At 53.2% G+C, this 14,694-nt stretch overlaps 2 protein-coding genes across 2 annotated transcripts in view; both read left to right on the forward strand.

Moving 5' to 3' along the window:
* LOC126031177 (CD209 antigen-like protein C) overlaps nucleotides 1-14,694 on the forward strand; it is a 228,640-nt gene that overhangs the window by 167,921 nt on the left and 46,025 nt on the right. The window lies entirely within an intron of this gene.
* LRRC8E (leucine rich repeat containing 8 VRAC subunit E) lies at nucleotides 5,158-12,563 on the forward strand. The gene is made up of 3 exons (XM_049789420.1): nucleotides 5,158-5,295; nucleotides 8,184-8,816; nucleotides 10,956-12,563. The coding sequence occupies exons 1-3, from the start codon at nucleotides 5,158-5,160 to the stop codon at nucleotides 12,561-12,563; spliced, it is 2,379 nt and encodes a 792-aa protein (XP_049645377.1).

The following is a 14,694-nucleotide window of genomic DNA, read 5'->3' on the forward strand; positions in this document are numbered from 1 at the left end:
CTGAGCACAGAATCAGGAGTCAACCCTCAGTAGTATCAGGTGGGACCACCAAACAAAAACATGTAAACAGACAGGATTTAGGGGCCAGAGAGTTAGCATGTAGGTAAGGCGTTTGCCTTGTATGCAGAAGGACAGTGGTTCGAATCCTGGCATCCCATATGGTCCCCCGAGCCTGCCAGGAGCGATTTCTGAGCATAGAGCCAGGAGTAACCCCTGAGCACTGCCGGGTGTGACCCTAAAACCAAAAACTAAAAAAAAAAAAACAAAGGGGCCGGGCGGTGGCGCTAAAGGTAAGGTGCCTGCCTTGCCTGCGCTAGCCTTGGACGAACCTCGGTTCGATCCCCTGGTGTCCCATATGGTCCCCCAAGCCAGGAGCAACTTCTGAGCACATAGCCAGGAGTAACCCCTGAGCATTACCGGGTGTGGCCCAAAAATAAAAAAAAAAAACCTAGACAGGATTTAGATTTTGGGGGAGATTGAGACCCCCCAAAAACACATGGGGTTAGAAATCCTTCATTCATTCCCCCTAAAATGGAGGTTAGAGGGCCAGAGAGATAGTACAGCGGTAAAGCTTTTGCCATGCACACAGCTGACCCAGGTTCAATCCCTGGCATCCCATATGATCCCCCAAATCTGCAAGGTGTGATTACTGAGTATAGAGCCAGGAGTTATGCCTGAGGACATCCAGCTGTGACCCAAAATTCAAAAAAGAATAAAAGGAAGGAGTTTCCTTTCACCCCAATCTCTTTGAGTAGGGTTCAACAGATCTCTGGAAACATCCAGTGAGCTGTGTTTTTTAACATGGGTACCCCACATATTTGAGAGCCTTTCTTGGGCCTTCCCAGCCCTGTTTAGACAAATGGGGGGATTAAGAGGGCAGCCTGTGTCTGCCGGGAGTTTAATGGCCAGTTCCGGATGGCGGGGTTTGAGTCATGGAGGAGACAGATAATGATACCCCCACGCCACCCCCTCACCCATGTCTGCCTCTGACAGTGTCCATGCAGCCACCATGTTCCCTTAGGACTGTACTGCCTGCCTTTTTTTTTTTTTCTGGGTCACACCCGGCAGAGCTCAGGGTTTCCTCTTGGCTCTATGCTTAGAAATCGCTTCTGGCAGGCTCGGGGGAACATATGAGATGCTGGGATTTGAACCACCATCCTTCTCTGTCTAAGGCAAACACCCCCTACCACTGTGCTTGCTATCTCTCTGGCCTTCTTTTTTTTTTTTTTTTTTTTTTTTTTTTTTTTGCTTTTGGGCCACACCTGCTATGCTCAGGAATTACTCCTGGTGGCTCTGTGCTCAGAAATCGCTCCTGGCAGGCTTGGGGAACCTTATGGGATGCTGGGGATCAAACCCTAATCGGTCCCAGGTCAGCAGCAAGCAAGGAGAACGCCCTACCACTGTGCTATCACTCTAACCCATGTTTGCCTTCAGATGTGGGGTGCCAAGGGGCAGAGGTGCCAGATGAGAACTGGGTTCTGTGGCTGGGTAGCTGCACAGTGCCACCCACTGTCCTCCAATTAAGAAGCCCTGTAATTTGCCCTCTGGGTTCTAATAGGAATCCTGGGAATGGGGAGCAGGGTAGTTTATTAGTTGGAGGATCCTTGGGGTTCCCATTAGCTTAAACTGACACCAAGTCCCCATGTATAATCCAGTATGTTATCCATGAATTTTTTAAAAATGTATTTCTGAGGGCCCGGAGAGATAGCACAGCAGCATTTGCCTTGCAAGCAGCCGATCCAGGACCAAAGGTGGTTGGTTTGAATCCTGGTGTCCCATAAGGTCCCCCGTGTCTGCCAGGAGCTATTTCTGAGCAGACAGCCAGGAGTAACCCCTGAGCAATGCTGGTGTGACCCAAAAACCAAAAAAAAAAAAAATGTATTTCTGAGTCACACCAAGCAGTGCTCAAGGGTTACTCCTGGCTCTGCACTTAGAAATCACCCCTAGACAGCTGGGGGACCATATGGGATGCCAGGAATCGAACCGGGTCCCTCTTAGGTCAGCCGCATGCAAGGCAAATGCCCCACCGCTGTGCTATCTTTCTGCCCCATCCATGAATTTTTTTTTTTTGAAGGAAAAGGAATCCCAGTTCTCAGGGGTTATTCCTGGCTCTGACTAAAGGCATCACTCCTGGTGGGGCTCAGGGGATCCTATGGGGTAAAAGGGTTCGAATCCAAGTTGGTCATGTGTAATGCAAGCAGCCTTTCCACTGTACCATCTCTCCTGGATTCCCCCCCCTCCCCCCGCAACTTCTTTGTTTGGTTTTTGGGCCATACCTGGCAGTGCACAGGAGTTCTTCCTGGCTCTTCACTCAGAAATTGCTCCTGGTAGGCTCTGGGGGACAATATGGGATGCCTGGAATCGAACCCGTGTCCATCCTGGGTTGGCCCTGTGTAAGGCTACTGAGCTATCACTCTGACCCCTCCTGGATTCCTTTTGATGCCAACAAGATACAACCAGCACCTGGGATGCCCTTGAGCTATTCTGGGGGGCCACTCCCAGTGCTATTGAGTAGTTCCTAGACAGGTGGAGATGTAGCAGAGCCCAGGTTCCCACATGCCAAGCCTGTGCTCAGCCCTCTGCCTGGGTCCTGCCTTGGGGCACAGTGATTGGGTCCCTCAGTGAGTGACACTCCCCGTCTACAAGTGACATCAGTCCGTAGATGTTCCCTTGGGATAAGGGGCCCTCTGTCCTCCTCATCACCCTCTTACGTATCTCTGGTCCTGGGTGACTCAGGTTCTGAGTCAAGGGGCTCAGGAGCCTGGGCGTGGGCACGCGTGTGCCCATCCCTGGTACTGAGGTGGGATGGGATTAAGGGGTGGGCTGGGCACCACACTAATGCCTACCCCAGTCTCCACCCATCTTGTCCTGGGACTGCAGTTGGGGAGAGTGACGGAGTTGGGGGGGGGGGCCTTCCCAGGCGATGGATGTGAAGTGAGACCCCATCTATATTTATTTACTTTGAGGGCCACATCCGGTGGTGCTCAGGGCTTACTCCAGGCTTGGTGCTGGGACAGGAGGGTCATTCTTGGTGGTGCTGGTAGTCCAGATGGGTACCAAACCCAGCCCTCTTCCAGGAACAAAACGTGCTCCAGGGCCCGAAGCAATTATAGTGCTGTGCATAGGGCTCTTACTTTCCACACAGCTGACACAAGTTCAATCCCCAGCACACCATATAGCCTCCCTGAGTCCCATTGGAGTCATCCCTGAGCACCGCCAAAACAAAACAAAACAAAACAAAACCCAGAGTGCACGTCCAGTTTATTGAGTTATCTTTCAGGCCCCACCTTAGTATATTTTTTGAGCAGAGGTGGCTTTGGACCATGGCCAACTGCTCTCAGAGGTCACTCCTTGGGGGCGGTGTTTAGTGCTGGGAGCCAAACTAGGGTCAGCTATGTGGTGCAAGACAGGCACCTAACCCACTGCCGTATCTCTGCAGCATATATATAATATATATGTGTGTATAGTATGTACATATAAAACCAGGTCCCCTGGCTTTGTATGTATATGCATGTATGTAAATGTGTGTATACATATAGACTATTTCTTTGGTCTCTCTCTATATAATATTTTTTGTTTTGGTTTGAGTTTGGGCTCACACCTGGCTGTGCTCAGGGGTAACTCTGGCTCTTTGCTCAGAAATTACTCCTGACAGGCTCAGGGAACTATATGAGATGCCAAGGATCAAACTCTGGTCAGCTGCATGCTTTTTTTTAGGTTTCCCAGAGGTGCTCATGGGTTACTCCTGACTCTGCGCTCATGTATCATACCTGGCCAGTTTATGGGACATGGGGGATTGAACCTGGGTTGGCCATATGCAAGGCAAGCACTTTACCTGCTGAACTATCTCTCCGGCCCTTAAAATATTTTTTTTCATTGTGGCTGTTGCATTAAATAGATGGAACCAGCCTCCTGCACTTGTACTAACCCCAGGGAGTTATCTCTCTGCCACCCCTGATGCCCCCTTTTCTTGCCAGCCTGTGCCCTGAATCTCCAGGCTCCTGTGGTGGAAATGGCCTGTAGATTGAGGAGACAGACCCCCCTGTGGGGGGTAGTTAGCCTGGGAACCCTGAAAGATTTGCGCCTTCCTGGGGCCAGAGGGATAGCACGGTAAGGAAGGGTGCCTGCCTTGCGCGTGGCACATCCAGGTGTGATCCCCAGCATCCCATAGGGTCCCCTGAGTCCTGCCAGGAGTGATCTCAGAGGACAGAGCCAGGAGAAAGCCCTGAGCCAATGTTGCTGGGTGTGACCCAAAAACTAAAAACTAAAAAAAAAAAATTTGCTCTCTCTCTTTGCAGCAGGGAAGGGTGGGGGACTGGAAGGGAGGCCCCAGCTTGGACACCCCCAGCCCCCCTCTGACTTGCTCCAGGGCTGGCTGTCTGGATGGGGGAATAATGATACCTTGGTTCAAAATGAAAGCCCGGGCCAGACACAGTGGGCCGGCTGCCCCGGAACCCGCTGCCAGCCCTGGCCTCGTCGTAGGTGTCCTGCTGGCTGGCTCCCAGAGTCATGCCCACTTCCGGTACCTCTGCCTTCCCGCCATCCTGGCACCGCCACCCCGCCCTGCCCTGGTGGAGGGGTGCAGGCTGCCACCCACAACTGGAGGCCAAGCCCCAGGACAAACCCAGGTGTTCATCTCACGAGGCCTGCCGAGTCTCCTGCTCCCCCTCCATGGAATGACCAGCTTTGCCGCTCCCTGCCCTTGGGGCCCAGTAACCAGAGCCAGGCCCCAGCCGGCTTTTCTGGTTGGAGGTGGTGCCCAGTGCAGGGGCAGGAGCTGGTGGCCCACGCCCCGGAAGTCCTGAGCCTCCTCGGCCTAGGCCGGAGCTGCCAGGCCCCGACCCAGGGGTGTCTGGATTGGGGCAGAGGGGCTGGGCCCATCGGGGCTGGGCAGACGCCACAGGGTGGGCAGGGCATGTCTGGGATCCGGCCCTGGGCACACACGCCTCCTGGGATCTCAAGGGGACAGACAGGCACACTCAGATCAGCCAGGGTGCCCAGGGCGCACAGCAGAGGCTAAGAAGCCCTGTGGCTGGCAGGGCAGAAGGAGGTGAGCCTGGGGGTGAGAAGCACACATTGTGGGGGAGTGTTCCAGACACTTGAACCCACGACTCTAAAAGGGTCCCAACTTTTTCCTTCTGCTTGTATACAGGCAGGATGATTCCTGTGGCCGAATTCAAGCAGTTCACCGAGCAGCAGCCTGCCTTCAAGGTGCTGAAACCCTGGTGGGATGTGCTGGCTGAGTACCTGACGGTGGCCATGCTCATGATTGGGGTCTTCGGCTGCACCCTCCAGGTAAGGAGCAGGGAGGGACTTGGGCCCTAGCTGTGGGCGGAGCCTGGTTGGAGGCGTGGCCTAACGGGGGCGGGTTTTACTGGGCGGGTCCTGGCTATGGAAAGTGTCTCATTGGGTGGTGTTGAGTAATTGTTGTAATATTGTTTTTGCCTGTCATCCCACCTGGATTTTCCAGGTGGGGGTGATTAAGGAATGAAATAAAAAGCTTGTTGGGGAGGCATAGGGAGCTCTTTTGCCAGAACTGACTGCTGGTTAACAAGCTTTTTATTTCATTCCTTAATCACCCCCACCTGGAAAATCCAGGTGGGATGACAGGCAAAAACAATATTACAACAATTACTCAACAGGGTGGGGCCTGCTGGAGGCGGGGCCTGAATGGGAGGAGCCTAGCTAGAGACAGGGCTTTACTGGGCGGGGCCTAGCTAGGGAAAGTACCTCATTGGACGGGGCTTGTTGGGGGCGGGACCTGGCTAGAGGCAAGGCTTTACTGGGCGGGGCCTGGCTAGGGAAAGTACCTCATTGGATGGGGCTTGTTGGGGGCGGGGCCTGGCTAGAGGCAGGGCTTTACTGGGCGGAGCCTGTGAAATGAAAGGACCTAATTGGACAGGATTTTTGGAGGCGGGGCCTGGATGGAAGGGGCCTGTTTAGGGGCGGTGCCTAGTTAGAAGAGAGGCCTGGACCAGAGCGATAGCACAGTGGTAGGGAGTTTGCCTTGCAAGCAGCTGATCCAGGATGGTCCTTGGTTTGATCCCCGGTGTCCCATATGGTCCCCCCGAGCCAGGAGCAATTTCTGAGTGCCTAGCCAGGAGTAACCCCTGAGCATTGCAGGGTGTGGCCCAAAAAGGAAAAAAGGAAAAAGAAGGCAGGCCTGATCTGGAAGATGATTAGAGACCTGAACAATAGCACTGAGGGTAGAGCCTTTGCCTTGCACGAAGCCAAAGCCGACTGGGGTTTGATCTCCAGCATTCCACAGGGTCCCCGAGCCTGCCAGAAGTGCAAAGTCAGGAGTAGCCTCTGAGTACCCAAAAACAAACAAAAGAGTTGATATGGGGCATATTTTTCTGGGGTGGGGTTAAAGGAGTCCAGAAATGACGCCCTGACCGCCCCAACTCCCAGACCCACTCTGACCCCTTCCTATTTCTGTCATCACAGCTCGGAATACCTACAGGATGGGCCACCTTTTCTTTTCTTTTTCCTTTTTTTGGGTTTGGGCCACATCAAGTGGTACTTAGGGATGACTAAGTGTGATCAGGGATCACACTCCTGGGATGATGGAATCATCTCCTATTTGCTCTGGCCCCTGCCCTTGCTTTCACCATACTGGATTTTTGTTTGGTTTTGTTGGGGGGGGGGGACACACCATTTTTTGTGCTAGGGGTAGGTGCCCACAATGTGTGGAATCCTTGGGCATCGTTTGTTTAGCGTGTTGTACCTCTTGTCTCTGATCCTAATACTGAATTTTTCCCCCAAGCTCTAAAGTTTCCCCCACAGTTCCCAGATCATTTTGCTCCTCTAATGATCACAAAATATCACTCAGAGGGCCAGAGGGATAGCACAGTGGGTAGGGAGTTTGCCTTGCACATGGTCGATCTCTGGCATCCCATGTAGTCCCCCAAGCCTGCCAGGTGCGATTTCTCAGCACAGAATCAGGAGCAACCCCTGAGGGCCACTAGATGTGGCCAAGAAACAAAAATAAAATATAACAAAATGTCATCCAGAAATAAAAGTTAAGTCCACTGGGACAGTCAGGTTTTGTATATTAAGACATCCAAGAAATAAATCAGGGGCCGGAGAGATAGCATGGAGGTAAGGCGTTTTTCTTTTATGCAGAAGGTCATTGGTTCGAATCCCGGCATCCATATGGTCCCCCTGAGCCTGCCAGGGGCGATTTCTGAGCATAGAGCCAGGAGTAACTCCTGAGTGCTGCCGGGTGTGACCCAAAAACCAAAATAAAATAAAATAAAATAAATCAGTTTAAGGGTCAGAGTGGTAGCACAGCAGTAGGGCATTTGCCTTGCACTCGGCTGACCCAGGACGCACGTGAGTTTGATCCTCAGCATCCCATATAGTCCCCCAAGCCAAGAGCGATTTCTGAGCACAGAGCCAGAAGTAACCCCTGAACACAGAGCCAGAAGTAAGCCCTGAGTACTGCAGTGTGGCCAAGAAAATAAACAAATCTTGTACATGAAGAGTAGTCCCGGGCCTGGAGAGATAGCACAGCGGCATTTGCCTTGCAAGCAGCCAATCCAGGACTAAAGGTGGTTAGTTCGAATCCTGGTGTCCCATATGGTCCCCCGTGCTTGCCAGGAGCTATTTCTGAGCAGACAGCCAGGAGTAACCCCTGAGCACCGCCGGGTGTGGCCCAAAAACCAAAAAAAAAAAAAAAAAAAAAAAAAAAAAGAGTAGTCCCAATGCTGTGTCCGGAACGGGCATCTTACCTTCAACCTGCTTCTTTCCAGCCTCCTTCAGGCCTCACCCAAATCTCAGGGCCAGCAAAGCTCTTTCACCCTCTTTTTTTGGTTTGCTTTGGGGTTACACCTGGCAGTGTTCAGGGCTTACTCATGGCTCTGCATTCTTAGTGAGCTCTGGGAACCCTATTGGGGGACAGGGGTTGAAAAGTTATAAGGGGCCAGAGCAATAGCACAGTGAGTATGGCATTTGCCTTGCACACGACTGACCTGGGTTCGATCCCCGGCATACCATACACTCCCCTGAGCCTGCCAGGAGTAATTTCTGAGTGTAGAGCCAGAACCCCTGAGCGTTCCTGGATGTGACTCAAAAATAAACAAAACAAAACAATAAAACCTTGGATCAGCTGGATGAAAGGCAAGCACCTTATCCTCTCTAATATCTCTCTGACCCTCTCTCCTATCTACCCACACCTCTAGGTGACCCAGGACAAGATCATCTGTCTGCCTAGCCACGAATCCCGGGAGAATCAGTCAGAAGCCCCGTGCCAGCAGCTGCTGCCCAGGGGGATCACCGAGGAGGGGGGCGACTTCCGGGAGCTCAGTGGCCTCAAAAATAACTTGGACCTTCAGCAATACAGCTTTATCAACCAGCTTTGCTACGAGACGGCGCTGCACTGGTACGCCAAGTACTTCCCCTACCTGGTGGTCATCCATACTCTCATCTTTATGGTGTGTACTAGCTTCTGGTTCAAGTTCCCGGGCACCAGCTCCAAGATCGAGCACTTCATCTCCATCCTGGGCAAGTGCTTCGACTCGCCCTGGACAACGCGGGCCCTGTCTGAGGTCTCCGGAGAGAATCACAAGGTGGGGCGGCCGACGGCGGCTGCAGTGGTGACTGTGGCTGGGCCAGGGAAGGCGACTGAGGGAGAGAAGGAAAAGGTGTTGGCGGAGCCGGAGAAGGTGGTGACCGAGCCACCGGTGGTCACCCTCCTGGACAAGAAGGAGGGAGAACAGGCCAAGGCACTGTTTGAGAAGGTCAAGAAATTCCGTGTCCATGTGGAAGAAGGCGACATCCTTTATACCATGTATATCCGGCAGACCGTGCTCAAGGTTTGTTAGTGATTTCTATCCTCATTTATTTATTTATTTATTTATTTATTTATTTATTTATTTATTTATTTTTTGGTTTTTGGGCCACACCCGGCATTGCTCAGGGGTTACTCCTGGCTGTCTGCTCAGAAATAGCTCCTGGCAGGCATGGGGGACCATATGGGACACCGGGATTCGAACCAATCACCTTTGGTCCTGGATCGGCTGCTTGCAAGGCAAACACCGCTGTGCTATGTCTCCGGGCCCTATCCTCATTTATTTAGGTTTTGGGGGTTACACCCGGTGATGCTTAGGGCTGACTCCTTCAGTGCTCAGGGATCATTCCTGGTGGTGCTTGGGTAACTCTATGGGGTGCCAAGGATTGAACTGTGGTTGGCTCTGCAAGACAAGCACGCTCTCCCCTATATTATCACTTCAGCTTGGTTTTTATTTTTTGGGGGGGTCACACCTGACAGCACTCAGTTAGGGGTTCCTCTTGGCTCTATGCTCAGAAATCGCCCCCCGGCAGGCTCGGGGGACCATATAGGATGCCAGGATTTAAACCACCATCCTTCTGTATGCAAGGCAAACACCCTACCTTCATGCTATCTTTCCGGCCCTTCAGCTTGGTTTGTAAGTTATTTAGATAGACAGGCGTCGGGTAGGGGAGTGGAGCAAGTTGGGGTCACTCTCAGCAGTGCTCAGAGCTATTTGAGGCTCTGTGCTCAGGGATCATTCCTATGGTGCTCCAGGGATACTGTATATTGCTGAGGTTCAAATCAGGATCAGAGTCTAGAGAGATAGTACAGTGGGTAGGCAATTGCCCTGCACCTAAATTAATTGTTTGTTTTGGGGTCACACATGGCAGCACTTAGGTCTGACTCCTGTCTCTGTGCTTAGAAATCACTCCTGGAGGGACCGGAGGGATAGCATAGAGGTAAGGTGTTTGCCTTGCATGCAGAAGGATGGTGGTTCAAATCCCGGCGTCCCATATGGTCCCCTGAGCCTGCCAGGAGCGATTTCTGAGCGTAGAGCCAGGAGTAACCCCTGAGCGCTGCTGGGTGTGACCCAAAAATAAAATAAAATAAATCGCTCCTGGAGGGCTCAGGGGACCATGTGGGATGCCAAGGATTGAAACTGGGTTGGCTGCATGCAAGGAAGACAAACACCCTACTTGCTAAGTGTTATCACACCAGCCCGTAGATTCAATTCACATGCCAGGGGTTTCCCAGAGCCTGTTAGAAGTGATTCCTGAGCACTGCAAGGCATGACCTCCAAACAAAAGCCAAGCTCAGCTATGATCATTTATGGTTTTTTGTTTTTTTTTTTTTTGGTTTTGGTTTTTGGGCCACACCCATTTGACGCTCAGGGGTTACTCCTGGCTATGTGCTCAGAAATCGCCCCTGGCTTGGGGGGACCATATGGGACGCCGGGGGATTGAACCGCGGTCCGTTCCTTGGCTAGCGCTTGTAAGGCAGACACCTTACCTCTAGCGCCACCTTCCCGGCCCCGATCATTTATGTTTATCTTTTTTGTTGTTGTTGTTGTTTTTGGGCCACACCCGTTTGACGCTCAGGGGTTACTCCTGGCTATGTGCTCAGAAATTGCCCCTGGCTTTGGGGGACCATATGGGACGCTGGGGGATCGAACCTCGGTCCGTCCTACGCTAGCGCTTGCAAGGCAGACACCTTACCTCTAGCGCCATCTTCCTGGCCCCTATTTATGTTTATCTGTCCTCGCTCCTGTGTCTGTCTCTCTCTCTGTCTCTGTCTCTTTCTCCCTCTTTTTTTTTTTTTTTTTTTTTGGTTTTTGATTTTTGGTTTCTGGGCCACACGCGGCAATGCTCAGGGGTTACTCCTGGCTATGCGCTCAGAAATCGCTCCTGGCTTGGAGGACCATATGAGACGCCAGGGATCATATTGCAATCCCTCCTAGGTTAGCGCGTGCAAGGCAAACACACCCAACCGCTTGCGCCACCGCTCTGGCCCCCATTCCTCTCTCTTTGTGTCAGGACTTACTCCTTGGCTCTGAATATCCTGGCAGTGCTCGGGGAACCCCACAGGATTGCTGGGAGCAGAACCTGGGTGGGCTGCGTGCAAGGCAAACGCTCTCCCCGCTGTGCCACGACTCCAGCCCCATCCCCCTGCCCTCTGTCCTCAGGTCTGCAAGTTCTTGGCCATCCTGGTATACAACGTCATCTACGTGGAGAAGATCAGCTTCTTAGTGTCCTGCCGGGTCCAGACGTCGGAGGTGACGGGGTATGGCAGTTTCTGCTGCAACCACACCAAAGCGCACCTCTTCTCCAAGCTGGCCTTCTGCTACATCTCCTTCGTGTGCGTCTACGGCCTCACCTGCCTCTACACCCTCTACTGGCTCTTCCACCGGCCCCTCAAGGAGTACTCGTTCCGCTCGGTGCGCGAGGAGACGGGCATGGGCGACATCCCCGACGTCAAGAACGACTTCGCCTTCATGCTGCACCTCATCGACCAGTACGACTCGCTCTACTCCAAGCGCTTCGCCGTCTTCCTCTCGGAGGTCAGCGAGAGTCGCCTCAAGCAGCTCAACCTCAACCACGAGTGGACCCCGGAGAAGCTGCGCCAGAAGCTGCAGCGCAATGCCCGGGGCCTGCAGGAGTTGGCTCTGTGCATGCTCCCGGGCCTGCCCGACACGGTCTTCGAGCTGGGCAGCGAGGTGGAGGCCCTGCGGCTGGAGGCCGTGGGCGACATCACCTTCCCCCCGGGACTGTCACAGCTGGTGCAGCTGCGGGAGCTCAGCTTGTTGCATTCGCCCGCCAGGTTGCCTTTCTCCTCCCAGATCTTCCTGCGGGACCATCTCAAAGTCATGCGGGTTAAGTGCGAGGAGCTGCGGGAGGTGCCCCTCTGGGTGTTCGGCCTGCGGGGCCTGGAAGAGCTGCACCTCGAGGGGCTCTTCCCCCCGGAGCTGGCACGCGCGGCCAACCTGGAGAGCCTCCGGGAGCTCAAGCACCTCAAGGTGCTGTCCCTGCGGAGCAATGCGGCCAAGGTGCCAGCCAGCGTGACCGACGTGGCGGGCCATCTGCAGCGGCTGAGTTTGCACAACGACGGGGCGCGCCTGCTGGCCCTCAACAGCCTCAAGAAGCTGGCGGTGCTGCGGGAGCTGGAACTGGTGGCCTGCGGGCTGGAGCGGATTCCTCACGCCGTCTTCAGCCTGGGCGCCCTGCAGGAGCTGGACCTGCAGGATAACCACCTGCGCTCCATCGAGGAAATCCTGAGTTTCCAGCACTGCCGCAAGCTGGTGACGCTGCGGTTGTGGCACAACCAGATCGCCTACGTCCCCGAGCATGTGCGCAGGTTGCGGGGCCTGGAGCAGCTGTACCTGAGCCACAACAAGCTGGAGACGCTGCCCAGCCAGTTGGGCATGTGCTCGGGCCTGCGGCTGTTGGACGTGGCGCATAACGGGCTGCGGGCTCTGCCCCCCGAGCTGGGGCTGTTGCAGAATCTGCAGCACTTGGCCGTCTCCTATAACGCCCTGGAGGCGCTGCCCGACGAGCTGTTCTTCTGCAGCAAGCTGCGGACGCTGCTGCTGGGGTACAATCACTTAAGTCACCTGTCGCCCCAGATCGGCGCCCTGCGCGCCCTCAGCCGCCTGGAGCTCAAGGGCAACCGCCTGGAAGCGCTGCCCGAGGAACTGGGCCGCTGCGGGGGACTCAAGAAAACGGGGCTCCTGGTGGAGGAGGCGCTGTATGAGGGCCTCCCTGCGGAGGTGCGGGACAGGATGGAGGAGGAGTGAAGGGAGGAGGAAGAGGAGACAAGGAGCCACCGCTTGCCTCATCACCCCCCACCCCGGATGTGCTCACTTGGGGAGCTGTTCCCGGAGAGGAGGTGAAAAGCTGCCAGCTCCGAGCCCTGGCAAGATTTCCCCCAGACTGGTTTGGGGAGACGGAGGGAGACACTGCGGATTTGGGGTGGCACGTCATGGAGGGATTAACTTAAGTCTGTGGGATTCTCAGAGGCGCCCCACCCCTGTTTTCTAGCTACCTAGGCCTGTCTCACTCTCCCACCACCTGTTGTTGCCCCCGGCCAGGTGGAGCTGTGCTTCCCCTGAACCCCCATACTTACACTTCTCTATCGTTACTACCTTATAGGGATCGGGGTCCATCCCAATGGGATTTCAACCCTGGTCTTTTGCAAGCTAGTCACTTGCATCTGGGGTTCTCTCCCAAGGAGGGGACACAGGTGTCATGGAAAAAGTCCCCCACTCCCCCCAACTAAATGCAAATTCTTTATATGTGGTTTGCTCAACAGGTATGAATTCGAAAGAAAATTCAAGATCGACCCACCCCCCCAAAAAAAAAAACACCCGAATGGGGCCAGAGAGATAGCACAGCGGTAGGGCATTTGCCTTGCACGTGGCTGACCCGGGATAGACCCGGGTTTAATTCCTGGCATCCCATATGATCCCCCTAGGCTGCCAGGAGCGATTTCTGAGCAAAGAGCCAGGAGTGCCCTGAGCACTGCTGGGTGGGGGCCCAAAAAGCCAAAAATAAATAAATAAATAAATAAAATCCAAACCAGGGCCCGGAGAGATAGCACAGCGGCGTTTGCCTTGCAAGCAGCTGATCCAGGACCAAAGGTGGTTGGTTCGAATCCCGGTGTCCCATATGGTTCCCTGTGCCTGCCAGGAGCTATTTCTGAGCAGACAGCCAGGAGTAACCCCTGAGCACCGCTGGGTGTGGTCCAAAAACCAAAAAAAAAAAAAAAAAAAAAAATCCAAACCAAACACCTCCACAATAATAAAGCATAACATTCCAGGCACCACCCCTAAAAAATGACTCAGGAACTTGCCTTTAAAGCAGACAATTCTGATGCAGGTAGTTCCCAACTGTGGGATGTCTTGACAGACAGGATATACAGGTGTTTAGATCAGGATATTTGAGCAGGTGTCCCCATGTGGCTTCTAATGGAGGATGGGACATACCCAGCAGTGCTCAGGGATTACTCTTGACTCTGCTCAGGAGTGAGCCCTGGCTGTGCTAGGGGGCCATAAGTGATGCCGGGTTCAAAGCAGGATTTGTAATGCACAAAACAAGTGCCTTCCCTGCTGTCCTATCTCTCTGGCCTCCTTCAGTATTTTTTTTTTACATGAGACCTTTTTTCACCTGGAAAAAAAAAAGGCAACATGACTCAAGTGCTGCCAGATAGATATCCCTGGAATTTACAGATCAGTTGAGTTTGAATTAATATTATTATTATTATTATTTTGTTTTGTTTTGGGGTCATACCTGGAGGTGCTCGGCAGTTACTCCTGGCTCTGTGTTTAGAAATCCACCTGGCAGGCTCAGGGGACCATATGGGATGCTGGGATTCGAACCGGGGTCCGTCCTGTGTTGGCTGTGTGCAAGAAAACACCTTGCTGCTATGCTATCACTACGACCCGGAATTATTAAATTTATGGAGGGGGATTACTCCCTGCTCTATGCTCAAGAGACCTCTTTTAGGGGCCTCATGAAAATTCTGCAATTGGAGGGGGCCTTCTACACAAGCATTTGCTCAGCCTCATTGAACGCTCCCACTGGCATGTGAATTCAATTGTGGCCATTGCATGTCAGAATCCTCTGACAGTTGCCTGATTGTTTATTTTGGCACCCCTAATTTAGGGATGTGACCAGTTATATGACCACAGATGAAGAAGCTCTGAAGGAATTTAGGGCGTAAGGGACCAACTACTTCCAGAATTCAGCAGTTCCTAGAGGGCCCTCCAGGGGGCGCTACTGTAGAAGTTGTATTTTATTTTATTTTATTTTATTTTATTTTATTTTATTTTATTTTATTTTATTTTGGTTTTTAGGCCACACCCGGCGGTGCTCAGGGGTTACTCCTGGCTGTCTGCTCAGAAACAGCTCCTGGCAGACACGGGGGGC

Source organism: Suncus etruscus, chromosome 15 (assembly GCF_024139225.1).
Source record: "Suncus etruscus isolate mSunEtr1 chromosome 15, mSunEtr1.pri.cur, whole genome shotgun sequence".
NCBI lineage: Eukaryota > Metazoa > Chordata > Mammalia > Eulipotyphla > Soricidae > Suncus > Suncus etruscus.